The sequence below is a fragment of the Phaenicophaeus curvirostris genome, chromosome 16 (assembly GCF_032191515.1).
Source record: "Phaenicophaeus curvirostris isolate KB17595 chromosome 16, BPBGC_Pcur_1.0, whole genome shotgun sequence".
NCBI classification, from domain to species: Eukaryota; Metazoa; Chordata; class Aves; order Cuculiformes; family Cuculidae; genus Phaenicophaeus; species Phaenicophaeus curvirostris.
Window position 1 is genome coordinate 10662593 of NC_091407.1, and position 27646 is coordinate 10690238.

Below are 27646 nucleotides of genomic sequence, written 5' to 3' on the forward strand. Positions count from 1 at the left end.
AGAAGGGTATCCCTGCGTTGTTCTGTTGGTAGAATTTGTTTCTTGTCTTCCTGGTCTCAGCTTGTGTAGCTAACAAATCTCATTTTGTTTGAATACAGTAGTTCATGAATGTTGTGGCCTTTACCAACCTTTTCCTTGCCTTTGTGTCAACTTCGTTCTGTATGTAGAGCAATAGACCTCTGCAGAAAGGAATGAACTGGGAGGGTGCTTTGCCCCGAGACAATGTTCTAATGTGTGCTTGCGAAGGGAATTATTTGGGCTGAGAAAATCGCTTGTAGCTCTAAGTACTTGCTACTTTTTCTCTTGAGCAAATGAAAAAAAAAAAAAAAAGAAAAATCTGGAGGAAGGAACTGGTGCTTTTGCTGCCTTATTAATTTTTCTCTGGAGCCTAGTGATTCATCTGCTCAAAGTCAGAGTGCGGCTGGGCACAGTGAGTCAGCATCCACCTGTGCACCTGGAATACAAGAGGTTTGTTATGAAGAATCACAGGATCATAGAACAGTTTGGGTGGAAGTGACATTAAAGATCCAATTCCAGCCACTCTGCCTTGAGGGGGAAGAGCAGAATGGGATGGGCAGCTGAAGCCATTGGTCTTACCACATGGATTTCTAAAGACTTGCAGCAAAAGAGTAGTGAGAGTCTGGGAAGAGAAGCTAGAACTGCTCAGTTCTTCTCTGCTTACTTATGTTTGGATCTGAAACTTCCAGATGTAAATGGAAACTATCAGTGTAGAAGGCATGGTCTTGCATTTAGTGTGCTTGTTGGTTTTTCAATGTTTGCATATCCTGGTTTGAAATAGCTTTTGTGTTGCCTGGTGTTTTGCATATTATGCTACCTCCAGATAACTTTTCGGTGTATTGACTTCCTTGTTGCCCATCTTACCCTTGGCCTTTTCTTGCAGTCAGATACTCGTCATTGAACAGTCTTTGCTTTTGAACTATTCGGGAGCAGCACAGGAGAGTCTGCTTTAAGAAGATAAAACTTGTGGGTTCAGTTTCTGCTTCTGTCATCAGGTTTTGTGCCTGTTTATCTTTTGATTAGTGAATTGCTGCTGTTTCATAAGTAGCTGGGTACAGTTTGTTAAGGTATTTGAAATTCAAGTCTTCCCTATCCTGTATGAGTACTTAAGATTCTTTATCCCTTTTTATATGGTATGTCCTCTTTGATATCAGGAATTCTGCATTTGTTCCTCTTCCCAGACAAGCCTCTATCAGTGGTATTTTATATAAGAATGTATCTGTAAAATATATTATGATTGAAGTTATAAGCTGCTCTGTTTGCAGGGAACAAAGTGCCAGTGGAAGCTATGCAAAGTCTTTTAATGCCTTAAGAGATTGCGTAGTGAAGTATAGCGCACAGTTTGCTTACTAACCCAGGCTATTAAGTCTTGTAAAATAAAATGCTGAAAATCCTTTCTACAATATCCCTCTCCTTTGTTTTCGTTACTGTCTAATTCTTGGGTTTATGCTTGTTGCTACATCAACTTATTGCAGTTACTAAAGTTTCAGATAACATAGTAAGTTTGATACCCAGAAACTCTTTATAATCATGTTTGCTTTGGCATCTGGGTGTTCGGTTTTTGTTAGTTTGTTTCAAGTGGAGGAAGCTGGTTTTCAGTTAAGTGTAGACGCAGTCTTGCAACGAGCTCTAGGGGCAGGGATTTGGTTTGCAAGCAGTTTGTTCAGCATTGGACCTTACTTTCATCAGACGATGTAACATCTCACCTCTGAATCAGTGTACATAAAAGCAAGTGTTTCAAATTAAAAGACATTGCATTTACTTTCAAAAGCAAGTGTGGAAATAATGGAAAATAGAGTTGGAAGGGATGTAAAGAGTTTTTCTAACCCACTTAATGCTGAATGACAGAATTTCTGACATATGTAACCGTTCTTCAAACTTTTTTTTGGAAAATTATTAATAAACATAGGGAAAAGCTTATTGTGCTAAAGTTTTTCTTATGATTTTCCTTACAGTTTGCTCTCAGAGGAGTTGGTTTTGTTCTTCCTTGCTACATGTCTTTCTGCATTATTCTCTGTGGTCTTTGAAAACTAAGAAAACTCAATTTCTTTGGCTTTTTCTCAGCCTTTGATTGTTCTTCGTGCTTTTTTTTTTTAATCTGTTCTCCTCTCTGTTTCTTAGATTCTGTACTCCCATGGGGGCTTTCCCAGAGCAGCAGGACTTTCAGCTGTTATACAGATACTGGTTTTGTTTACATATCCCTCCATCCTGTCTGTCATTTTCATGGCACTGTTGGCTTATATTCAGCTTCTGCTCAAGAAGATCTGCTGGATCCCTCTTTGTAGTCCAGCTGCTGAAGGGATCAGTACTTCTGAATGAAGAATGTGTTATATTTATTGAGTGATAGGTGGAAGAGATAGATTTTAAACTGTACAAAAAGCTAGATTTTAGGAGACCAAGGGAAAAAGGAGATTCCTTGGGCAGTTCTTTCATAGCTCACTAACAGTAGGACTCCATGTGTTAGTTTGGAAGTCCTGAATGCTTTGACCTCAGGGTGGCCATTATTCAAATGTCTTGAAATGGCAATGAGAAAATAGTTTTTCAGAATATGCAGTGGAAAAGTTCCAGATCTGTGCACAAAATAGCTATATTCTTTCCTGGGATGAATCTTGTTAATGCAATTGGTTGTTAAACTGGTGCTTTTAAGCACTGGAATATACTGAGAACAGCAAACAAGTTCTGGACTTCATCCACACACATAAACAGAATGGAATGAGGTAATCTGGGAGAAGATGATTGTAGATGCGTAGTTCCACCACAGTTATCTCTGCTTTGAGATAATAAGTTTCAGATAAAGTAATCGTTCTTTCTCAGAAGTAAAAGGATTATTCAGCCCATTTTGTGGGAAACTATTGCGCAATAGGTCATTTCACAACAGTTGTAGATTGTTTCTTTGCTGTCTGCTGTGACTACGTATTGATTTGGGTGTGAAAGCAATTGTGATCTTCCATTTTCTCAGGAAATAAATTCCTCAAAGGTAATTTAATAATTTAATCAGATTTTATACTAAGACCCCTCCCACCTCCCACCTTCTAGGCCAGAAAGCCAGCGAAGTCTTCATGGGTAATTTTACTCTCCTGGCTTCTTCACTCTTCTTTTCTGCGTCCTTCTGCATAGTGACTCTGCATATTGGGCAGCCAAGTTACAACATACTTCTCAAATTGTAGAAATCTACAGCATAGCTTGTGAGAAAAGTATTGTTCACTGGTGGGTCTTGAGAGTTTAACCAGGTCTGAACTTTGATCTTTAATGTTCAGCTTTGTGTTAGCTTGTTTCTGTACTTAACCACACATTCCTCTTTGAGTTTTTTTTGGGAAGAGGTGTAATTTTTGTATAAGATAGAGAAGGAAGTTGGGCTCTGAACCTTGCAAGTAGTTTCAGAAGCATGTGACTCTCAAGTTAGCCAAGTTGTGTCTGTTTAGGTTCTGATATCACCATGCAACGCAGTGGTGTACCAAGATGTGATATGAACAATGGGAGAATTGTTCAGCTTAGAATGTCTAGTGTCTTACACCACAAGACACTGCATATATATCCAGCAAGCCGCTGTTTTCAAAGCAACAAGCTTTGAAAATAATGCTATATTTTTCTGGGTATTTTTATTTCTTAGCATACTTCTTAGCATACTTTTTTTTTTCATTTCATTTCCTCCTGATCAGTGCAATTTCTGTTATTTGTTTTATTCATGTTAGTGCTATGGTTAATTATAGCTTCTATATTACTGTAAGAATATGGAATTAATATTCCAAATACAGGTTTTCCTTCCCAGATAGTGCTGAGGGATAAGACTTGGGTGCATACAAAGGCATCAAATGTGCAGCAATGGTTCTCAGAGCTTTCTGATGGCCCTTCGGAGGAAGGTAAAAAGGAGATATTTAATCAGCATTGATGCTGTGAGAGATTGTTCAACAAAGAAATTGGTGGGCAGAGTACAGGAAGTGGATAGGCTGTAAGAAAGAGAGGAGGTCTGCGTTGAAATCATGATAATTTCAACTTGGAAATAGGCAATGGTTAGCATTCTTATACTGTGTAATGAAATAACTGTTGGTGGAGGAAAGTCACATTAACAAACTCACTGAAACTTTGGTAAGCAGCAAAAATGGCAACAGTAGACCTATTTGAACTTTAAATTGAGTTGGGTGTACTTGATTGTTTGGGGTTTCTTTCTCCTTCCATATAAATATTTTTGTATTTCAAACCACAGCAGAGGTAAATGGACTTACAGAAATATTTCAGCTTCACCACAAACCAGGGTCATGTTTGCTAGCAGCTACTACATGGCGTATCATACTGTTTCGTTTTTCAGCAGAACGGGGCAGGAGGGAATCCAAAATACTGCTTTTGGGAGAAACTGTCAGATAGCTTAGTACTAATAAAGTTGCCCCATGTAGCTGTTTTAGCACTTCTAATGTGTAAAGGAAGAATTGATAGTTGGAAAATGTGTAAAAATTATCCTGTGAAAAGAAAGCTGCAACAATGAAATCAAGATTAACATTTAACACTATCAGAACAAACAACAGTCAATAAATTTTATGCTGGTAAAGGTGCACTTTAATCTAGTTATCTTCTTGCTGTTTATCTGAATAGAGCCTAATTAGTTGTCACATGCCCTTAATAAATAACGTCTTTTGCTATAATTTTCTCTCTGTTATGTTTCAGATACAATGTCTGCTCCGAGTGGCATCTCTGTCCCATCTGCACCACCTTCTTATGAGGAAACAACAGGAATCAATGTGGGCTATCCTCACCCCTATCCTATCCCAGAACCTGGCCCGAAACCACATGGGAAGGGAATGAACCCTCCCCCATACATGGGGCAGCCGGCACCAGTGCCTAACCCTGGTAAGCCTGAAAAACTCTACTGTACCTCCAGTTAAGGAGGTGTTACGTGACAATCCTCTTTCCTTATTTACCCATTGGGTAAACAGCCTATTACTCTGTTCAGTTACAGTTCAGACAGTGTACGTACAGCAGCCAATAGTATTTTATGACCGCCCAATTCAGATGTGCTGCCCTTCCTGTAACCAGATGATAGTGACACGTCTCTCGTATGAGTCAGGAGCTTTGACTTGGCTGTCATGTGGTGGCCTCTGCCTGGTGGGGTAAGTTGATTACAATTTGCACTTTATTTTTCTCTTCTAACATGACTTTTTACAGCTCTAAGGAGTAAAAAAGCTTTCAACTTTGTTGCTTTTTTATTCTGTTTGGGACTTGACCCATTATGATTTTAATAGCCTATATCTGCATTTAAGTCCTTTAGGACCTTAAAGCAACCCTAGAACACTAGCAATGGACTCTGTAGCCATTTATGTTCTTCCTATAGCTTCATGGCACCAGTTTTACTTATGGCTTTTGCAGGAAATACATTTTACCTTCTTGTATATATAACAGATAGTATAAGTGTTGTTGTTTTTTCTTTGCAGGTGTATAGCTGGCTGCTGCTTAATTCCCTTTTGCATTGATGCCCTAAAGGATGTGGATCACACCTGTCCAAACTGTGGTGCTCTTGTTGGTTCTTACAAACGTTTATAAGCAGTATTTAAACACAGATAATCGATTGATGGAGTTGGTTAGCACCTCTACAAGCCCTTTCTGAAGCTCCCTGGAGAATTCTGGTTGTTTCTGTGCATCCTCTCACTGGAAACCAATCAAAAGTAATGTCTATTGCAAGATTGTTTGAATAAGAATTTCCTTGAGGGGCTTCTGACTTAGGTCTGTAAAAAGTGTATGTAATCTTTATGGGCCATTCGCTCCAGCACCAGTTGATAGCAACTAAATGTTTTACCTTTCTGCTTTATGCAAAACAGGTTGGTGATGTTCTTCAGTTAATTGTGTCCCAGTCATACTGCACACTGGTGCACTTGCTCGCAGTCTTGGCACAGACCAAGAGGAGAACATCTATGGAGGCTGATAAAGTCTCATGCTTGGTGTTGATGCTTTTGCAACAGCACTGTTTACAAACTGGTAGGGAGTTTCTTGACTTCAAGACAGGCACCCCTCTCTGACAAAAAAAGTGATTTGCTGGCATCTTTTCATGAGCACTGAAATTCACTTTAAAACTTTCCTAGCCAAAAGAGAGCCAGACCTAAAGGCTCCTTTCTTCTTGGAGGCTGCTTTACCAAATGGACAACTCAGGTTATTGTGCATCAATGATGATTCAATCTAGTACCTGAATTTCCTTGCCAGTTTTAAGTCTGGTCACATCTCTGCTGTGCAGTAGAGATGTTCATACAGGAATTTTTAATAGATATTTTTTCAGCATTTTTTGTTTGGTTGAGTTTTTTTTACTCTTGATTTCTAATTCTGTGAAGTGTTCTCTCCACCTCAGAGGAAAAGGTCATAGAACCTTGATTATAGCATTGGAAAATTTCCTTTTACACTTACCTAAGTCAACCGATAGATCATAAGCAAATCTCAGCCGTACCTTAAGGCTTGAAATCTACCTGCAAAACACAGATACAGGACTTGTGTTTTTATTTGTTGATCTGTTTGTTAATTACTATTTCTTCATCAGGAAGGTAATAAGTTTGTTAAGGAGTTTCTCCGGTAATTATTTAGACTTGTACTCTGATTCTAAAAGAAAGAGAAGTTCTGTTTTCAGAAACTTAAGCAGGGTATGTTTATTGGAGTTGATGGTCTCAAAAAATTTGGGAATGAGGCTCTGAAGGTCAAAGTATTTTATAACATAAGCAGCAGACTTGGTCCAAAAAACTTCTTGATGCGTTTGGATGATATCTGTCTAGAAAACACAGGTGTTTAAACAAGGCTATGATGCTAACACTGTATTAATCTCTGTAAAAGTAAAAAGCTTAAATAAATACAAATAAAAATACTTCATTTACAGTTCTTGCCAAATATGCTTTTTATACATACTTGGTATAAGTTAACTTTTCAAAAGTCTTTCAACACTTCATGTTTGAAATCCAGGAGTTCTGTGGATCAAAAATAGAACTTCTAGCCTTGTGTTAATTAGTTTTTGTAAACTGCTGCTGCTTGTGGGTCAGTCAGCAAGTGGTTTAAGAGCTTTCTTGGGCCTTTGGAAAAGATTTCTGATAATATGTCTCCTGTACCGTATGAATTTACATCAGCAGCTGCTAACTGCCAAGAGAATGGTAGAGGTACAGCTAGCAGTTTTGTTGCTTTCTACTTTAATGATGCAGTACTAGCTTGTGGTTTTCTGTCTGCTGCACCACCGTAATCCTTTTGTTAAGGGTCTGTTCTGATGACACAGGTACTGATTCTAACTTACACAAGTCACATGCTTGAGTGCACAGCAGTATTTCGCCTGCCAGATTTCACAGAAAATGTACTTTTTTTCACTTTATCATCAGAGCAAAACAGGAAGAAGCAATAAAGCATGTGATGTTTCCAAACTTTGATGTTTTCTGGCATGATGGGGAGGATTTTTCGTTCTTTTAGTACCCATTACAGTCTGGTCTGGATAATTCTTCCGGTTATTCATTTGGTGAATAAGTCCTCAAATTGTAATTCCCTTAGCCTCCTCTTTTCTCTACGAAGTGATGGCTGCAGTGTCTGAGGTGGTGGCACCAGAACGCAGAAGAACACCAACCAAAAAAAAATTACATGAGATTTTTTGTTTTGTGCTATGGGCACAGTCCATTCACATCTCTTTCTCAGTCCGTAAGAGGAATTTAATAGAACATACAATGTTGGCAGCTATTCCATCTCAGTAAGCATTCTGCGAAAGTTTCTGCTGCCCATTCTATACTTCAGTTTCCTTGAATACAAAACCCGTTTGTGTTCTCTTGTGTATGGAATTATCTACAGAATATGCCAAATCAACTTGCTTTGTTACACTTATTTTAGACAGACAAGTGCAGGATATAACTTGCTTTGTGTTTAATTGGGTTGAAGTTACTTTTTGTTTTTAAAACTGATTAAAAAAAAACTTTGTCTTTCATATCTAGTACTTGTAATCAGAAAATAATAACATTTGGAATGTTTCCAAACACGTGCATGGCTGAAATGTTAAAATTGAGTTAAGAAATGTAATCACAGGGTGAAATTTTTCTGTCTTACTTGACTCAAGTCTCTGGTAAGTGACATTCTCTGGCCTGCAGTCCAGCACAGAGCCACATTTGAAAATGTGGTGTTTTCCTGCATCTCGGGCCCTTTAAATATTTCTTCAGTTAAAACTCCTTTGGATACAACTTTCACATGCAGTACTACTAAATGAACATGCATAGATATGGCTAAACAGTGACTGGTAAGGAGAAAACAGATATCAACTATCGTTACGTTCCGTTGGAAAGAATCTCTATTAATAATGCAAGGAAACCCTGCTTTTTTAAATGTCTGGAGCACTTTTTTCTTTTTCCTTTTTTTCCTAAGATACAGAAAATACAGGGAGGCAATGTCAGTACCTCAAACAATTTTGTTCTCATGCATTGATTTTTATTATTTTTATTAAAAATATTTTGGTTAATTTGTTAATAAGCAAGTTGAGTTATGAACAAATAGTTCTTTTCCTCTGTTGATAGATATAGAAGTGACTTGACTTTATGAGCTCATGCTATTTCCACAAATCAGTAAGGAAGGGCCACAGGCCATCTGAAATCCCCCAGCATTGTGTGACAAATCTGGGCAAAGCCTTCTCATACCTCCACCATCGTTAGTTTTCCAGGATGATGTTGCTTTCTGTTACACTTTGAGAGTGTTATTTCCATTACAGTTCTGTTTTTGACAGAACTTGTGCATTGTTCAAACACAGTTAAACCTGATGAGGCTTAAGCCAAAAGGAAAAAAAAAATTGTTTTGTCATGCAAAGGGGATCCAAAATAAAAGCTGTTAGAACAAGTAAAAAGCAGCTGATAGTCTTGCAGGAGGGAGTTGTTAAGCAAGAGCAGAGTGGTTTCAAAAAGCTGCTATTTTTTGTAGCATTTGTGGAAACACTTCTGGCAGTCTAACCACAACTTCTTTTTTGAAGAAATGAGTTGTGATTTGTGTACTCAGACTTTGTTAATTATTTTTCGTAAATGACAAAAGGTGAGTAATGGAGTATGCGCTGTCATCCTAGTAATAAAAATTCAGAAGTGCGAGTACTGTGACAAAGATGTGATGTGTTTATAGTTCAAGTGAATTGTGTTTTATAGGAAATTAACCTTTATGGTCCTGTTTTCTTTAGAAGATCCTGCAAAGTGATACAAATTCATTATCTTTATGGTGACTTCTAATGTATTTTTTTGAAGTAAATACCCTAGTGTGTGATGTGCCAGACATGAATCCAGTCCATATTCATTCTCCAGTGAGTGTGTTACTACTTTTTCAAACCAGGACACCAAAAAGTGCATGGTGAAACATACTGGTTTCAAAGGAAGTGCTTCTTATTAACACTTACAGCTGATTTTTGTTACGAATGTACTTTTTAAAGATAATGAAAATCTCATGTCTGTTTGAACAGGTGGCAGTGTGGTTTGGAGATGCTAAAAGTAGCGCTGCTCAAGTCTAGAATAAACGAAGAGTAAGTAGGAGGCTTTTTGGAAGTCCTGTTGTTGGATGTTATACTTCATGCAACATCTCGGTCTTTGTAACAACAAAAAAATCCCTCACTAGCTTTGATTACTGCCTTAATTGGATGTATGACAGATGCAGCTCTAGGACCTCAAGCCATGGTCAATTTGAATGTGACAACAGGGATTTCACAAAAGTATTGGGTATGCAAAGACGTGGGCAAAGTTGTTTCCATCTCTTGCTCCATGAAGCCTCTAAAGCACTTTTGAGGGAGGGAGGAAGGGAGAGCCTGTCTTGCTTGCTCTGTGTCTTGGTGGCTGGTGGTACACAAGTTACCTCAGGCTCATGCTTCACAAGGTGCTCCAGCTCTTCATGAAAGAACACTGAAGATTTTTTTCACGCTGGGATAATAAATAAATAAAAATAAATGGTGAAGAATCACAGAATGGTTTGTATTGGAAGAGTACTCAAAGCCGATCCAGTTCCAACCCTCTACCCTGGGCAGGGACACCTCACACTGGATCAGGTTGCTCAAAGCCTCATCCAACCTGGCCTTGAACACCTCCAGGGATGGGGCAGCCACAGCTTCCCTGGGCCACCTGGGCCAGGGCCTCACCACTCTCATAGTGAAGAATTTGCTTGTTACGTCCAATCTAAATCTGCCCCACTCCAGTTTATACCCATTGCCCCTGGTCCTATCACCACAAGCCTTTGTAAACAGTCCCTCCTCAGCTCTCTTGTAGCCCCTTCAGGTACTGGAAGCTGCTATAAGGTCTCCTTGGAGCCTTCTCTTCTTCAGGCTGAACAACCCCAACTCTCAGCCTGTCCTCGTATTGGTGGTGCTAATCTGAAGATCTAAAATAAATCTCCCCTCTTTCACCTTAAACTCCTTCCCCCTCCTCCTCTCTAGCTTTCCCATAGGCTGGAGGCTAACGCAATGACATCCCCCTCATCTTCCTCCCCCTATGTCCCCCTCCATCCCCCATTGCTTCTGGGGCGGCCCCTCCTCGCTCCACTGCCTCTGCCTTTGGCTCAGGGGTTAAATGAAAGCTTTGTGACACTTGTGACAATGTTGATCTGAAAGAACTTGTGTGTCCTTGTGAGAATTAATGGATAAGTTTTGCTGCAGCTGGTTTATATGTTTAATTATCTTGTCATTCAAATCTGTCTTATGTCAAGAGAGATTATATGAATAACCTGAAAGAATAAATGCTCTCTTAGACTTGCAAGCATTTATTGATATGCTTAATTGTCTTGTAAGATGTAGTTGTCTTAGGTCAAGACAGAATCTGTCTCAGGGCTGTGAGAATTTATTGATATGCTTAATTAACTTGTCTGAGAATTAATTGATAAGTTTTGCTGCAGCTGGTTTGTATGTTTAAGTATCTTGTAATATAAATCTGTCTTGTTTCAAGACATAATATGCAGCCAATCTCCAGATATGGAGAAATAACCTGAAAGGATAAATGCTCTCTTAGAGTTGCAAGAATTTGTTATTATGTTTAATTACCTTGTAAGATGTAGCTGGTTTAAGCCAAGAGAGAACCTGTCTTAGGGCTGCAAGAATTTATTAATATGCTTAATTAACTTGTAAGATGTAGTTGTCTTTGGTGAAGAGATAACCTGAAGGAAGTCTCCAGACATGGTTGGACAACCTAAATAAACATTATCTGGGGACTTACACAGTTCTTTATCTAAAATTACTATATATACCCAGTGCTTTTGCGAGACAGGATGCCTTTTTTAGAAGGGCATCTGATTCAGCACTGAATTGTAAATATTATTGCCTTTGCTTCGAAGACTTTGTCCTTTTCAATATTTTACCAGTGAATAAGTGTTTCTCACGGCCTTAACGAACCGACTTCACTGGTTTGTCAAAGCTCAGATTTTTCTGGCGATGCCGGTGTTGAGTTTCCAGGTGCCCATGCAGATCCTGGCTCTGTTGTGTTCTCCATGGTGTTGCTGATTGAATTCCATTTTCAAACTCGAGCACAGCATCCCCTGCAAGGAGGGAATGCTTCTCGCAGCCCAACCCCAGTGTCCATCACCTGTGTGCCATTCAACTGCATGTGCAGCACCTGTGCCTGGTGTTCCTCCAGGGCAGCACCAGGATAGAAATCTCTCTTGAGGAGATTCTCTGCCTGCGTGAGTTTGGGGTGATGGTTTGGTGTTTTAGAAATCTTTCATTTAGGGGAGGTAGTGAAAAAATGCTTAAAAGATGTTGAGCTTGTTTTTGTCTCTGTGCTCTTCATTTTGCAACCCACGCAAGTGAAGTTAGTCAGGTACAAAGGATACTGATGTTATTCTGTGTTTCATCTTCAAGATCTGGCTTCAGCACATATTTCAGAGTCTACTGCAAATCAGGCATTGAATTCCTAACTTAAAAGTTTCAGTACAAAGGGTCTCAAATCTGTGATATATCAAAAAAAGCGATTTGAAATGTTTTAGACAACCCCCCCGTGGAGTTCTGTTTTTTAATTTCTTTGTACTTTGGTGTGTGAAGTAGTCAACATTCAAGCAAGCTCAGATTTATAAAATTCTTTTTTAAAATATTTTTCTTCCTTGTTTATTAATACAATTTCTTCCCTACGAAAAGGAAAGCTGCAAGGCTAAAACTTGAAATTAAAATATATAAATTTAATTATTTTGGCAAGTGTGATTTAGAGCCACAACTTAAAAAGCAGAGCAAGTCCATTTCCGCAAAATGGAACATGAGATGCAGCTACCAGGTAACAGGGAATCCTATTAGATTCTTTCTGATAGGTTAACTTCTCTCTGTCTGGGTTTTTTGGGGTTGGTTTGTTTTGTTTGGGTGCCTGTCTCTCCCCTCACTCCCCAGACACACCCTCCCCTCTGCCTGCCCCGCCGGCCCCTCCTCTGCCTGCGAGAGGGGAGCTGCAAACCGGGAGCCTCCTGCTTTGTGAAGGAAATTTTCTTTTTCTCCCTTACTCAGAGGTGCCTTTGAGAGGAGAACTGATGTGGTTTTGTTAACTCCTGGGCTGAGGAGATGATTTTGATGGCCACGAGACTCCAGGCCATCGTTTTTCTCTGTGCTGTTGTGGCAGGAGCTTCAGGGAGTAAGTAGAAGAAACTTTTTTCCTCTGCTAAGACTTAATCTCTCTCAATGCAATATACTTCTGCTAGGGAACGATCTCGCTAGCAAAATTTCTAAGATGCTGTGAATTATGTTACAACTTGCACGTTTTCAGTAATTCTTGTAGCAGCTTTGATTCGGTTTTCAGTGTAGTTTTTAGCAAGCGGTTGGCTTTACTGAGTGATCTGGGGGGCTCTGGGCAGGTGGGAGAGCAGCTAAACAGTGACTCTTCCCTTGGCATCACTAGGGAAAGAAACTGTGAGGTTGTGCCGGTTAATTCAGCATCTCGCCTGAAATCACGTTCTAAAATTGTACTCACTCTGGTATTTGGCAGAAGAAGGATTCTGAGAAGTGTGAATGGCTCATGAAATGTCAATGATGTGGCTGTTACTCTTGTCAGCTGAAAAGAGAGAAGTGCTGCTCTTTCTAGAACCAACAGAAATTGTGGGAGAAAATTTAAAATTTAAGATGGACAAAGCAAAGATCAGAATCTCTAGATTTAGGCCCCTTAACAAAGATCGAGTGCCTGATTGCCCAGGGTGTTCAGCCTTCTGCCCCATCTGACTGTGAGAAGCGTGTCTAAAAATTCTGAAGAGAACATCGAGGTGTCCGTGAGGGAGCTGAGAGAGCTCTTAAATCTGGCTCTGGAGAGGTGTCCTCAACATCTTAAAAAATCTGGTGGAACATAAGAGGTGAATTTTCCAAGCTTGTCTTACCATATTTATTTTAAAGTTCTTGAATAAGTTGCACTGATTTCTTTATTAAAAACTGTTAACTTAACCCTACCTTTTTCCACAGTTTAAAGGAACAGGGTGAGCTAAATAGCCCTTTTCTTACCTGATCTCATAAATACTTAGGAATCACTTTCCCCTCCAGCCTCCACCCCGCAAGGAAACTGAGAAGTGTATTTCTTCTTCTCTCAATTCAGAGTGTTTGGAATATAAAGTTAATGCATATGTTTTATGTATAGATAGGTATATTTATAAAAATTAACGGTCAGATGATAATTCTCATTTCTTGTGTGAAGGTCTATCTATGCCAGAAAGTTTTATAGTTTCGCGGAAATTGTAGCACTAGACCAAGTTTTCTTGAACATAGCGTGTTATTCATAGTTTAAAGGTAAAATCTGAAGTTCCATACAGAGAAATAATTCTGCAAAATAAAAAGGAGTATTTGTTGGGAGGAAAATGTGAATGTGGGGTAAGACCTCTTAAAGAAAAATGTAATTCTACTCTCCAGAAATTTGAAATCTAACTTGGAAATAAAAATATATATTAACTTGAGTGGGTGCTGAAAAAACAAATAGTTTCCTATTTTTGTTACAAAACCAGTGAATTCCCCTCTTTCCTCTTGCCAATAATTTTAACATTTCAAAAAAAGAGATTAAGAGAAGGGGAAATAAGTTTCCAATAAATAATGTAAGTGTGGATTTTTAAATGTTGTAGTTTGACAAGAGCACTTCTTTCAGGCACGTAGCATATATAAAACATCCAAAAGCACAGATCCATAATAAAGAGGCTCTTTTAACTTCTGTCTCCCTGTGAGAGAAAGCTGAGCAACTAATGTTAGTTACTGCTTAGCAGGGAGGTTCATTAGCATGTAGTACAGCGTCGAGGTTGGGGGCCACCATACGTACTACTGAGCTTCTTGTGGGAGTTATTTTTAAGAAAGAGCTATCAACAATGGCTTGGTGCTTCTAATAGTAATTAAATAATGTAATACATAATTTATTAATAAAGTAGCATTTTTTTTAACTCTGGTACATGTGAATGCCATGTATTGGAGTGCAATGGGATCACATACTCGGTTTTGGCTGTACCTCATATATCATTGCAGAGCATAAAAGCAGCTGGGATCTGACTGATTTTGCCACGTGCATGTTCCTATCAGTATCTAGGACTTGGGATGACTTTGTGAGTTGAGTGCCGGGGAGTGTTAACAGTGCAGGATCAGGTCCTGCAATGTGCATCTCGCACGTGACCATCATGAGGCTCCTCTCTCAAAATCCCTGTAATTCAGCTCAGTTTTATTGCAGATGTCTCGAGAGACTGGGACCAGTAGTTCAGTCTCTAGGATAGTACCTATGGATCTGCTAGGAGTGAAAGCAATTTGCAGTGGTTTTGTTTTCTGTGCTGTAGCATGGTTTATGTCAGTCTAGCCCTTTGAGTACCCAGCTGTCATGCTTGTAGAGGCAATCACAGCGATGCACGGGAAATAGATACCCTAAATACGTCACTGTTGCTTAACTTCAGTGTGAAATCTGAGTTTTGCTTCCACTTTATCATGGACTTATAATTATGTTGTCTAGCAGTGCTTGCAATAACTAATGAATGTAATTCTGCCAGGCCTACTGAAGGTCGTTCAGCATCAGAGCACGAGAATGAGAGTCTTGCTCTAGATGTGTGTGCATAAAGTGAAGATAAGTAATGAAGGCTCTGTATTCAGCAACCACAACTGTCTCTCCTGTTCATGCCAATGCGAATCTGAAGCAATTCTGTTCATGTGGTGTGTGTTTTGCATCCCTTTGAATTCACTGCCCTTCCAGTCAATGTCTGAATGAAAGTTGAGTTGGAGAGCAGGCTCTCCAGAGTCAAAGGATGCCTTAACCAACTGCTGCCCCTGACTTGTGATGTTTTAAGTGTTCTTAGTGTTCTGGTGCTGGAAAAGTTTTTCTTGGTTGGTAAAACTTGCTCTTGTTCTGCCTTAAATGATACTTATTATTTCTTGAATTGGCCAGGTGCAACAAAAATCTTAGCTCTGTAGAAATTTTCCCCAACTGCAATAACGTTAAAAGCCTTCTGGATGTGAAGAAGTATGGTGTACAAAATGTGTATTTCTTGGATTAAGAGCCCCTTTTGTTCATTTGCCTGTTAATCCATGTTATATTGCATTTCCATACCTACCTCAATAAATACACTAAGGCATGTGTGTATGTATTTGTGTGGGATAGATGTGCAACAAGGGGCAGCAGCAAAGCCTTGTCCCTTTTTCCTTGGTAGAAAAACTGTCATGGATTATTTTTTTTCTTTTTGAGGGCCATGTTTTGCTTTCAGTTATTTCATTGTAATTGAAAAGGAGCAATTCTGCCCTGAGCTGCATACAAATTTTCAGTGCTTTTCTGTTAACTTAGCTGTTGTTGCAGGATCCTTGGAGAGTTTAAGTTATGGAGTTTCCTGTTTTGAAGAGTGTGTAGGTAAGTAAAATGACTATGTTCAGGCCTTGTATGTGATAAAAAGGGAATGTTGGGTTCTCACACACCACAGCCACCAAAATGTGTGAAATTGAAGGTATTATGTCTCTGACGTTCTCATCCTTTCAGCGTTAATTCCTCTAATCTGGTTGAGAAGAGATCCTGCTTTGATTAGAGGAAGATGGAGACTCTATAGCACCCCAGAGGGTGTCTGACTTTATAGTTACTAGAAGACAGTTCTACCCATAGACTTGCTCAGTCATTACAATGTCTTCATACAAATACTAATACTCCTGTCTTCTCATGCTTTCTTTTCCTTAGCAGGGATCTTTTCATGCAGACTTTCAGAACCAAAGTCCTTTACTTGTGAAACACATAATTTAGTTTGTATGCATGGTTTAGCGTTTGATAGGAATGGTTGGACTTGATGATCCGGTGGGTCTCTTCCAACCTGGTTATTCTATGATTCTATGTGCAACTCACAGCATGGGCATGAAAAGCACTGACAGCATCAGCAGATCTTTTTCCTCTTTGTTGTTGCAAGGGTCCTGCTTTGCTGTTCTCTGAAAGGTGTCAGAGAAGCATCATGCTGTAAATGCATTGCATCCCTTTTCTACACTTGGAAATTAGATTGCTGCCTCACTGGAAGTTGTGAGGTTATGCAGGTAGGAGAGAGGGGAATTCTTTTCAGCTTCCGTACAGGAGCTATCACTGACATGCAGGGTGCTTTCAGGAACCCAGTTGTTTCAATTGTAGGTCCGAGTGGGAAGGAAACATCCTGAATATTCAGTTCCTTGTTTAGCTGATTGTGGTGGCCATAAGATTAAAAAGTAGAAAGAAAAGAGGGGGAAAGGGGATCCTAATAGAATAAAAAAACGTTTTTTGTTTGTTTCTTAGAACACGGTGCATCGTACTTCCCCAAAATAGCTAGATACAGCTATAGGTATTCAACAGTCACCAGCACTTTCCTTCAGGGAAGTATTTATAAAAGCAGTGGCATCTTTCTGGAGAGCACAGTGATCATTGAGGCACTGGGGAATTGCCAGATGGTTTTGAAAGTAAGTATTGTTATAATCATCTGAGTGATTGGGATGAGTTGATGTGGAACTGGATCTTTCTTTGGGATTATTGCTACATTTGAAACATTTATTTTTCTAGTAATTAAAAGCCAGTTCGCTTCTGGATCTCAGAATTGCAGAATTGCTTTGATACGACATGTCTTCAGATTAGGTATTTGCCCACTTTAAAGGGCAGATTAAACAAATAATTGTTTTCATTCCTAAGTGGCATGACCGTTTCAGTGTTTCACCACATGAAGTGTGAGATGAAGCTAAGCTCTTTGAAAGGAACTTGGTCTATTTTTAAGCATTTTCATTGCTACAGCAATAATTTTAAAATAATTTTTAAAATTTTAAAGAGAACTTGAGTTGTATGTATGATGTACTGGATTGATGCCATTCCTGGCCCAGGGTAAAATTCAGTCTTGTAACATACTCCACTGATCTCTACAGGAGATTTCTCTCACAGTGAGAGGAGCAACAGACAAGTTTCAAATTACAGACCTTTTCCTGGGGTGAGCCCTGTGGTAGGGCAGTTTGAGAACTACAGTTCTTTAACAGGGGGAGCATGGAAAATAAACATCTCTCATCTGCCTTGGTTTTCCTTCGGGTTAACAGAGTGGATAATTCATGAGTTCTGCGAGGGGTTGACTTGTGTGTACTATATACACATATACACGAGGCTGAAGAAGAATAGGATAGTTATGCCAGTCTTAATGTGGCCATATGGATTAAATTACCTGGTCAGTGATCCTGTGACTTTACATGAAAAACGAGAATTTGGGTCCTGTCTTCAGACTGAATCACTCTCTTCTGTCTTGCAGTATCAGTGGCTGGATTCCGTAACTTCTAGTTCTTTATCTTACTTTAAGACCTCCTAAGATATGCAAAATAGTACATGGTTGAGTGCTTGTTTTTATAAAAATTAAAAAGTAGATGATATTAAGATAAAAAATTATTAACAGTTGCAGTCTATGCTGTACTTAAAATGGGTCAGAGAGCCACCATTTTTGATCTACTGTTTGAGAACAGTTCTTTCTTACCACAACCAGCCAAATTGCAAGTATTTTAGGAAATTCCATTATGAGCTTAAGTATATATTTTCTCCTCTGAGTTCAATAAAGTAAGCTATGAAATGGCTACTGGATATAGAGAACTTTACCAGGCATAGTCTCGAGAGTCAACAGAGGTAGGTAGTAAGTTTGCTTCTCAACAGGAGTAGAAAGGACTTATGTTTATCCAGGCTTCTACTTTACCCAAGGGTAGGTGATTGCTTCTGGCTTGAAAATGAAAGGGATATAACAATGCCATATGAAATGCATTTAATAACGAGTGAAACTTATTTGCAGAAGAAATTTCTGGAAGCCATCTCAGATATGCAACCCGGAGATGTGGCTATTGTGGTTATGTTGCTTGCAAGACTGAACCTCTTTTCATAGCCTATGATGTTCTATGTAGACATCCTCATGTGACAAAGTCCACAAGTTGCTATTGACAGTGATATTTGTTGCTCTGTAATCTTTGTTCCTAGGTAGAAGATGTACAGATTAAGAAACATCTTGCATCCAGGGAGGAGCCTCTGAAGGAAATAGACAGTCTAAGGTAGAAAACCTTCTAACCTGATCTAGTTCTTGGGGCTTTTCTGAAGCTGTATGGCTTAGCAGCAGCTTGACTGGACATCGATCACTCTGTTTCATACCCTGTTCAGTTTTAGTTTGGCCTGTATTATTTGGGGGTTTTTTTGAATAAGCAAGAATCAAGATTTAAGCACCATCAGCGAAATGAGAGGCATTTGGTCCAAATAGGCGTTTTTAAACCTAATTCTCATCCCTTTGTATGTAAAAGCATTTGGAGAGTAGACAAATTATTCTGAGTACAAATTGTCAGGCCTCTAGCTGGCTAGCAGCATACACGGATCACTTGATAGTTCTCTGAGTTGCATTTGTTACTTGTACGGATTCTTGAGTTTTGAAGTACATTACAGAAGTGCTTGATTTGGAGGATTGTCACGATGCAAAGTGCTGAGTTTTATTTCCTCTGTGGTATTTAAAGTGCATTTATTCACATAATGTAATTTTCTTCCTTTTAAGTTTTTGCTTCTAGTAGCTCATTCATAACGTATGTCAGTGTGTTTCCCTCTGACTTGCAAAGGTACAGAATCTAGTGAAGATGCCTTTACAAAAAGTTCTTTTCAAACTGTGGAGGTCTGGTAGTTTCCCAGAGAGCTGATGCTTTTTATGTGGTCAAAAAAAAAAATCAATTCTGCTGTCTGATTAAGCTCAGCCTTGTAATCTTCTTTTTGTCCCGCACTTGGATTCTCAGCCTTTAAACAACACTGAGAACTGAGGTAATTGACTCAATTCAAAGAGTCAAAAAGAGCAAGTTTGGAGTAAATGCCTTGCTTTATACATTCATCAGGGAGAGCTTTGTGTTCCACAGTATGTGTAGTGGTATCAGGGTTGAAATTGGAGTACAGGCATATCTTCTTCCAGGAAGTTATTTGTAGGATTTTCATAGAAGAAAAAGCAGTTTCTTTGCAGAGAAGCCCAAAAAATACAGATAGTAAAGAAAGCATCCAGTAGAGCTTGGACATTGAAAATAATTATTCAGATGAGCGAACCTTATTAGTATTTGCCTCAGCCTATTGTGAATATACAATGGTTCCGCTTGCCCTCTGAACATGCATGTAATTTCCACAGACAGCAGCAAAAGCCACCACAGTTGTCTAGGAGTTCAGAAACCCTAATCCCAAGTGCACAGTCTCTTCTCCTGGGAAGACTTTATCCAGATGTTAGCGCATTAAGAGTTTTCCTTGTGCATTGTCTTTGTGACCTGGTTAATTAGATGAACATTTAGTTCCGCGGCTGATGTGCTGATAGACTCTATAGGAGTTGATCATTAGGCTGCTATAGAATCCTTCCTGTGGATGACTTATATTTCGCCACTTAAAAGGGAAATATGTGATTGAAGTACTTTATATTATGAGTGAAAATCAATGTTAAAAAGTGATCTCCTGCAAAAGTGAAAAACACTGTACTCTAGGATAGCAGAAGCAATCGGGGGCAGACAGACCACAAAGTCTAGGGCACAACTTTGGGATAGAGCCCAAGTATGACCATCTAGCTGAGCAGTAAGACATGGGTTGGTGAGTGGGTTGGAGAGCAGTTATCCTTGTGTATATCACAGCTGAAGAGGAATATGCAGTTACCTTGCAACTGAGACATGCTTACCAGTGCTTAAGGTACCCTGAACAAGGAAATGGAATTTCTGTCTTGCATTAAAGAACGACCATTGTCATTAAGTATAATTGCTTGTAAAGAATTTACCAGGAGTTGGTTTAAGTAAGTATTACAGTTATGTTGAAGATGCTGCGATTAACTTGATAATTTTGGTGGGTTTTTTGTTTAGTTGTTTGGTTTTCTTTTTTAAGAGCTCTTAAAGTCAGGGTGAATTTGTGAAGAATAAAGTCTTGCTATAAAGAACAGAGATACAAAATAAACCAGATCCGTTGTGGAGGAAAAGCTCCGTTCATAAAATCTGAGTCTAATATCCTGAACAGACTTGCAGCCACTGTTTGAAGCAAGAAACTATAAACTATTTCTTTACAGGGAAATACTAGAACGTCATCCTCTTCATTTTTCTTTCCATGATGGGAAAGTTCTAAAGCTCTGTCCCGTGAGTGGTGAAAAGACCTGGGCACTGAACATAAAACGAGGCATTCTCAGTGTCCTGCAGACATCACAAGTGTCCACTGCTACTGCAGTCGTTGAAGAGGTGAGACTGCTAGTAGAGCCATACTCTAGGGTGTCTATTAGCCCTTGTGTGCTTTAGGTCTATTCCCTTTATAAATAAATGAAGGGGGTTGCCACTTTGTGACTGGTCAGCCACCAGTGATGGTCATCTCATTGCTTTTTGTAGTGAATGTCATGAATTTACCTATAATTTACATTCTTGTTGAGGGTTGGAATCCACAACTTGGTTACCTGAGGAAAAGCCGTGTACTACAGAGTACTCTGAGAAGTTGTAACACCAGGGCTCACAGATTACCTGATCTCTGGGGAAAATACAATACTCGTTATTCATGATAATTCATTGTGTCTTTCCTCATTAATTTCAGGAGGCTTTAAGATCAAGCTTCTCAGAGGTCTTTGCAATTTTTTTTTTGAATACTTAAGCCCAAGTTCTGCTGTGTTGCACAGAAATAGTGATCCAGAGTACCCCACTATCACCCATGTGTTTGAGTGCAGCTGAGGTACCTCAATGGCTGCACTCTTCTGTTGTGCACAGCAGTCTCTAGATTGACCTTCAGCATGATGTACACTGCGTCATTCTCACTGAAATTAAACAAATCAAGAAACTTGGGCTATTTTAAAGTTTGACCAAAGTCTCTAAAATGATTTACCTTTCCATGGCTTTTGTGGCAAAGCCAGTGTCCTGCAAGGGAGAATATAGGTCTCTGTTGCACTATTATTACAACAAAGAAATTATTAAAATTAATTGTAATAGCCCAGAATAACTGCTTGTATTGTGTCTGTGCATGTGTGACTCAACACTGTACATTTGTTCCTAGGTGGATGTCCTGGGAATATGCCCAACCAGGTATCAACGAAGAGGCCCTGTTCTTGTCAAGACAAAGGACTTAAACCTCTGTTCTCATCGGTATTCTGGTTTTACTTCTGTGCAGTCTGTTGTTCTTCCTCATGTGTCAGTAAGTGTTGGGGAATTACACGGATTCTTTCACAGGACTTTTTATTTCTTTGAAGCATCATAACGTGAATGAAAACATTTTTGATTAGTCACTTACGTGCAATTAGAGTTGTATGTGTCTGCTCAAACTTGAATCCTTAGCAAAGAAACAATTAATATTATTGTCCCTGTAATGCCTGTTTTTCACAGAATTTGTTTTTAGTGCAAATTTACATTGTAGCTGATGAACATTATAGTATAAATATAAGAGGTTGTTAGGCACCTGGATTAAATGCTGTCATTAAAATATGTTATAGTGGTAAACTGAAAGTAGAGTGTGAAAGAGAAGAATAGAGAGATGTGGATAAGAAAAACACATTATGCAAAGAATGTTGTTATTTGCAGAAAACTTTGGAAAGATAGAAGATTTCTAAAAACCAGACTTAGAGCTTTTCATTGTTCACAGCAAATACAGTCAATTGAGACCACTTGACACAGGAAGCGAGTAGCAGTTGCATTTCAGTGAAAACTTTCAGTGAAAAATTAGACTGAATATGAAGAACATATTGACCTCCACAGGCTGAGCACTATCAAAGGTCTAGGCAAGAGATTACACACTGCATCACAGAACTGGAATCCTCGGTGAAGTTCGGAGAAAAAGGATAGGGCAGGCTGACATAGATCATCAAGACTTTATCTGAAGTATTTGTTCTTCTCAGTCTGAGCATCAGTTCCTGTCCTCCAAACTGGAATGTGTTCAGAGCATCAAGGATGGAGTCCTGGTGGAGGCCAAATGTACCGATTCCAACCTTGTTACACTGTTCTCTCAGAAGGGCAATGGGGCAATGACACAGACACAGTCTTCGCTGAAACTCTTTCAAGTTGAAACAGAGACACTATACACAAAAGGTAACATCATGTTTCTGCTAAAACAAAGTAAATTTATTTCCTAGAAAAATCTTGGGCATGTGCCTTACCTGTGAGAACTCTTTGCGTCTGTTGTGTCGCTTAATGTATTAAACTGTGTGAAAGTGGATGTTTTTGCAGGCTGGGCTGCTGAGAGCTGTCTGTTCTATAGAGCTGGGACCTGCTATAACAAAACTGGATGCACCTTCGAAAGTGACAGATTTCTGTAATGGCCAACTCCTTTTTACCTACTCTACAGACCTCACCTCCATATATTCAGAGCATCAGCCTTCCTGTGTCTGTGGACAATTCTTATTTGGTGTACAAACGGAGCCTAAATAATTGCAAGTCCCAGTGTAACTAAGGACATGCTGTGTCTGAGAACTGTTTCAGTTTTGCTCCTTATTTGCTCTGTGTGCTTAGGAAGAATTTCTTCACAGTGAGGGTGATGAGGCCCTGGCCCAGGCTGCCCAGTGAAGCTGTGGCTGCCCCATCCCTGGAGGTGTCCAAGGCCAGGCTGGATGGGGCTTGGGCAGCCTGATCCAGTGGGAGGTGTCCCTGCCCATGGCAGGGGGTGGGAACTAGATGATCTTTAAGGTCTCTTCCATCCCAAACCATTCTATGAGTCTGTATTTCTTCTTAGAATGATTCTACTGATGTCAATGGGAGGCTTGCCTGAGGAAACATTTTAAATCTGAGCACTAAGTGCTGAGAAACACTTTTTTTTTTGTCTGCTTCTAAGTATTTTCCTTTCAAAAGGAAAATCCAGGTTTCCAGGACACTTTGTTTATAGTTATCCCCAATGTATGATGACAAGATTCTATTGCAGGAAGAGACTGAGAGCCAAGCCACTTATTTTTCTTGGCACCTAGATCTCCTATTGAGTTTTTGAGAGGTTGAAGTGTGGGATAAGTGATCAGTTAAAATTGGAAAAGGCAGTGAATATAAAATAGCAGGACCATTGTAAGAGGCATATTGATAGAAAGTGGGACTTGTTTTCATGTATATCATATTTGTCCTGTTTCTCTGACTCTTTCAGGTCACGCTTGTCTTTAGGCCTTTATTCTGTTCCATTCAACCTGACTGCATGCGTTCAGATTCATCCCTTGGCTTTACTGAGACTAGAGAGGTATCTGATTTTTTCTTATGTCTTTTCAGTGGACTCCGAGAGTCTGTATGTCACCGGCATGCTCTATGAAAGGGAAGAAACTGAGAGGGAAGTCACTGGAGGGGAAGTGACTGAACTGGTGTGGAAGCTTTGCTTAGCACATAGTGCAAGTTTTGAGGTAAGCTTTCACATAACCTCCATTTCCTTGTAAGGCCCTTTGTGGTCTGTGAGTTCTCTTGCACAGGTAAGATGTGACGAGGAGAACAGCGATTTTGGAAATACTGAAGCCTTCCATGGTTGGAAATATTTTTGATGTGGAATTATAGAAAGATAAAATGCTTTCAAGTGTCACTTTCCTATATAAACAATAAATCAAACTGAAAAGAAGAGTCAAAACATCATATGGCCCCTACTTATAGGGGAAAAGCATTTTGAACTGTGCTAAATCAACCTGAAAGAAAATGTTCTGAAGTTTTGTTTTGCTGTGAGAAAACAAACAAAAATAAGCATCTGGTTTAGGTTATCACTGATGGTTTTGATGTTTAATTGTAGAAACCTTTTTCTACAGCTTTAGTGTGGGCTACTACCCCAGATGCTGCTGTTGTTTCCATTTTTATTGGAGTTTTATGGTCCTTCTGCTGTTGCCTCATCCCCTCAAAACAGTTTGTACATTAAATCCTTATCTCTGGATCTTTGCTGGTTGGTTCTGTGAGCTTCTGATGAATTCTAGTAATAACCTTCATGTCTTCTGGGGATGCTGCTTGGGTCCAGAGGGAATCTCTTCTCACTTAAACCATTGGCGAATGCTGCTAAAATGGTGGAATATTCTGGTCATGTGGAACATGCAGTGGCCTTTTTTTTTTTTTTATTGTGACCATCATATTAGAAGACGTCTATCTGTCTTGTTAGCTCACTGAGGTCTTGTAATTTTTGTTGATACTGGCAGCAGCTGGATCAGTTAGTGTTTGTCACTGTCTTTGAAATTAATACCCCTGTCTTCTGTGAAATTTGGAGATTATCAAGAACACCTGTTATATACAATGCAGAAGGATCAACGGGTGATGGTTTTTAATCATTGCTGACCTGTGATGAACTGCGGGCAATGACCGAAAAGAGAGGGCACTTCATATCCCATTATCCTCCAGGTGCAGCGGTTCTTGCTAGTAATGAAGTTCCTACATAGAACAATGTGGGAAAAAGGTAAATTTGAAAACAGAAAAACACACTTATTGTTTAAGTCATTCTTGGTTAGGATATTACTAGAAAACAAATATGGTCTAATGGGGAAAGCACTGAACTGGGCCTTTGTGCTTCCATGAATTTGCCACTGTTGAGTTTAGTCAGCTCATTCCTGATGTATTGCTATTCCCTCTCCTCGGATATTCTCGTCTTGTTAGATTGCTCATACTTTGGAGCGAGGTTATTTCTTCTGCAATGGGATTGTGATCTCTCCTGGAAATACATTTATGTACAAGTGATGTTAACAAAAAGTTTCAGACCCAGCCTAGGAGAAATCACTTCACCTTCCTTTATCTAGGTTAAGTCCCATGTCAAAGGACTAAAGTTCTGCCTGCCTCTTCCCTGGGGGGGACCCAGGTACTGGGTGGTAGAGTACAGGCTTTACAGGGACTGGAGAAGAGTGTGCTGATGGATTACAGCTCTGCAGGCCTGTTGAGAATTTAATTTGTTCTGTATTCACCTTTATGTTAGCTTTAGTTGTGATAAATGAGCTCACTTGAGGTGCTTGTGTAATGTGGCGTGAGACTTAACGCACAGGCACAGGGTGGAGAAGAATCACTGTCACAACTGAAGCAAGCCACTTCAGTCAGCTACAGTAAATTACAGCCCCAGCGGTTACTCCCAACCTATTAAATGATGATCATAGCCTGACCTGGTATCACAGCCTGACAAAGACCTTTACCCAGGGTGGAGGAGGAAGCAGCAGGTGGCCTATAAGGGTGGTGGTATATGGGACAGATTTCTCTCTCAGTTATAAGCGAGGCTGTCATCTTTTTTAGCAGCATGCTAGGAAGATTTGAGCTATAGAGAGCCAACAGAGCCATAAACATAACGATTCTAATTATCCTTGCTAATATAGAATAAAAGCAGCCTCTTTGAATACGCTAATGCTTAATTCTTTGTGGCTGTCATATGAGGACAGTATGTAATGGCATTTAAGAACAGACTAGAGGGCTATGTACTGCTTGAAAAATATTTTAAAAAGCAATTACTGCAGTGGACCTGAGAAACTTTGCCTAAATCCCACCTCCTTTTGAACAGCCATAATTCAGTGCCTTGGAAAGAATGGTAGGTAATTTTTCCCAGTAACAGTGGGATGTCACGTCTGTCTCCAAAGAGGCCCACTAGCTTCATGTGTGGGAAATTTGTTTTGTGAATTACTAAGATTAGCACAAGTGGCTGCTGTCTGTGCCACTGCCGAAAAGAGGTGAATTATTCATCATATGCCTGTCTCAGCACAGGGTTTGATTCCTTGTCAGCCATTTTCACTGTTTCAGGGTGTTCCTTCTGCTGACAAGACATTTCAAAGGGGATCTTTATTATCCCTCATTCTGACTGATAAAATGTCCTTTGGGCCAGGAAAGAAGTTATGGGAATGCCCACAGCGTTTCTTGGGAAACGGAGCCGCTGTTATCCGTGTATAGCTTGTTTGTCCCCTTATTGTTTGTCTCTGAATGAAGTGAGATTATGCATTTCTTTCAGGACAAAACCCCAAGAATAAATGGAAGGGAAAATCCCCAACTCCAGGGAAAACAGTGAAGGGATGAGAAAATGGGTGTGGAGACTGTGTCATTTCCAAGGAAACAAATTTGTTTATTTTTTTTTTTAATGCTATTATGAGACAAGGTTGAATTTCAATGTGGATGTATATTAGCTAATGGACCATTAAGTGAACAAGCTGCATACTGACAAAGAGTGGTCAAAGGGATGGGGAGAAAGGACCCTCACTTGAGAGAAGGAAGCCTGTCACACAGCTTCTGCTGGGGGCTGCATTGACATTTGCTGTCTGGATTTTGATGCTGGATTAGTAACTCTAGTGAATGTGGCCATGGATGCATTAAGTAGTGTGGACAAGAGCATGCCAGATTCGCTCTGCTCAACTCCTGTAGCCCAGCCTGACCCAGAAGAGTTTACCTTTAGGGCATGGTCTCACCATTTGTTTTTCTCATAAAGCATTCCAATTGCTAGTTACTACCTAGTTGGCTGTTAGGACTTCCATGTTTCTAACTTGTGTGTCTGAGGAATATAACAGAGTTTTTCCCAGGTAAGGAAGAGGTTCTGATTATCAAGATAAAGAAAGGCATTGTAGTTACATGGGTGAATTTGTTTTTTCAAATGCAAGTATTCATTTTCTGTATGACTGTAAAAGTAACAACTTTTCCAGGAAGAGAAGTCCTTCTCTGCTTTATTATTAAGAAGTAAAAATAGCTGTTTCTCTGTGAAGTTTTGCACTGAGTTATTAGATGGGAACTTGTCTAGTCAGCAGGTGTGAAGCAGAATGAAGTCAGCCTACAGTCTAAAATTATATCACCTGGAAATACATCGGTCTGGAAATTTTATCTTGACCTGTGCTGCAGCTTCCAGCTGACGAGCATCTGAGCTCATCAGCAGTTACGCACACAACTCCTCATTATGGAATTTGCGGGGCTCCCCTGCTCCCTAGTCATGCTGCCTGTACTGTATTTGCCTGTGTAAAACTGCATGAAAGGTCTGTGTTTTACAAAAGCTTTTGAAGAATTTCATTAAGCACAGTTCTCTGAATATTTTGTAGACTATGAAGTGTAATCTATTTCACTAACTCCATTGTGTTCAGGGTTTGGTTATGTCTTTTTAATATAGCTCTTAAAAGTAAGGATGGGATGGGATGGAATGGAATACGTGTGATCTTACTGCATGTTAGCTATAGAATCATAAATGTCATTGCAATTAATACCTAGGTAGGGCTTCTTGTATGAGAATAAATTTCAATTTGATGAAATTAATACACTATCGCTAAAAAGAAAAGAAGTCGCAAAGAACAAAAACATAAACAGTGTTTATATTGGATCTAACAAATTATGCTCTTAGCCTATCAAACAACATGGTAATCCATCTTC

General features: G+C 39.5%; 2 protein-coding genes across 7 annotated transcripts in view; both read left to right on the forward strand.

Moving 5' to 3' along the window:
- The window catches only part of LITAF (lipopolysaccharide induced TNF factor), a 69951-nt gene extending 63090 nt beyond the window's left edge, over window positions 1–6861 (forward strand). For 3 of the 6 annotated variants that reach the window (XM_069870630.1, XM_069870631.1, XM_069870629.1), the window contains 3 exons: window positions 4678–4860; window positions 4964–5120; window positions 5442–6861. In XM_069870630.1, coding sequence (XP_069726731.1) covers window positions 4683–4860; window positions 4964–5120; window positions 5442–5550 — 444 coding nt within the window. In that variant the 5' untranslated portion in view covers window positions 4678–4682 and the 3' untranslated portion in view covers window positions 5551–6861. Of the gene's footprint in view, window positions 1–877; window positions 985–3037; window positions 3249–4677; window positions 4861–4963; window positions 5121–5441 lie in introns of those variants that run through there. The other 3 variants (XM_069870635.1, XM_069870633.1, XM_069870632.1) reach the window with 3 other exon arrangements.
- A 5641-nt stretch (window positions 6862–12502) lies between these two features.
- LOC138727648 (uncharacterized) overlaps window positions 12503–27646 on the forward strand; it is a 79208-nt gene continuing 64064 nt past the window's right edge. The window contains exons 1-8 of the mRNA XM_069870312.1: window positions 12503–12566; window positions 15726–15776; window positions 16671–16831; window positions 18363–18433; window positions 20440–20605; window positions 21402–21539; window positions 22237–22426; window positions 23582–23709. Of these exons, the coding sequence (XP_069726413.1) occupies window positions 12506–12566; window positions 15726–15776; window positions 16671–16831; window positions 18363–18433; window positions 20440–20605; window positions 21402–21539; window positions 22237–22426; window positions 23582–23709 (966 nt within the window). The 5' untranslated portion in view covers window positions 12503–12505. The remainder of the gene's footprint in view (window positions 12567–15725; window positions 15777–16670; window positions 16832–18362; window positions 18434–20439; window positions 20606–21401; window positions 21540–22236; window positions 22427–23581; window positions 23710–27646) is intronic.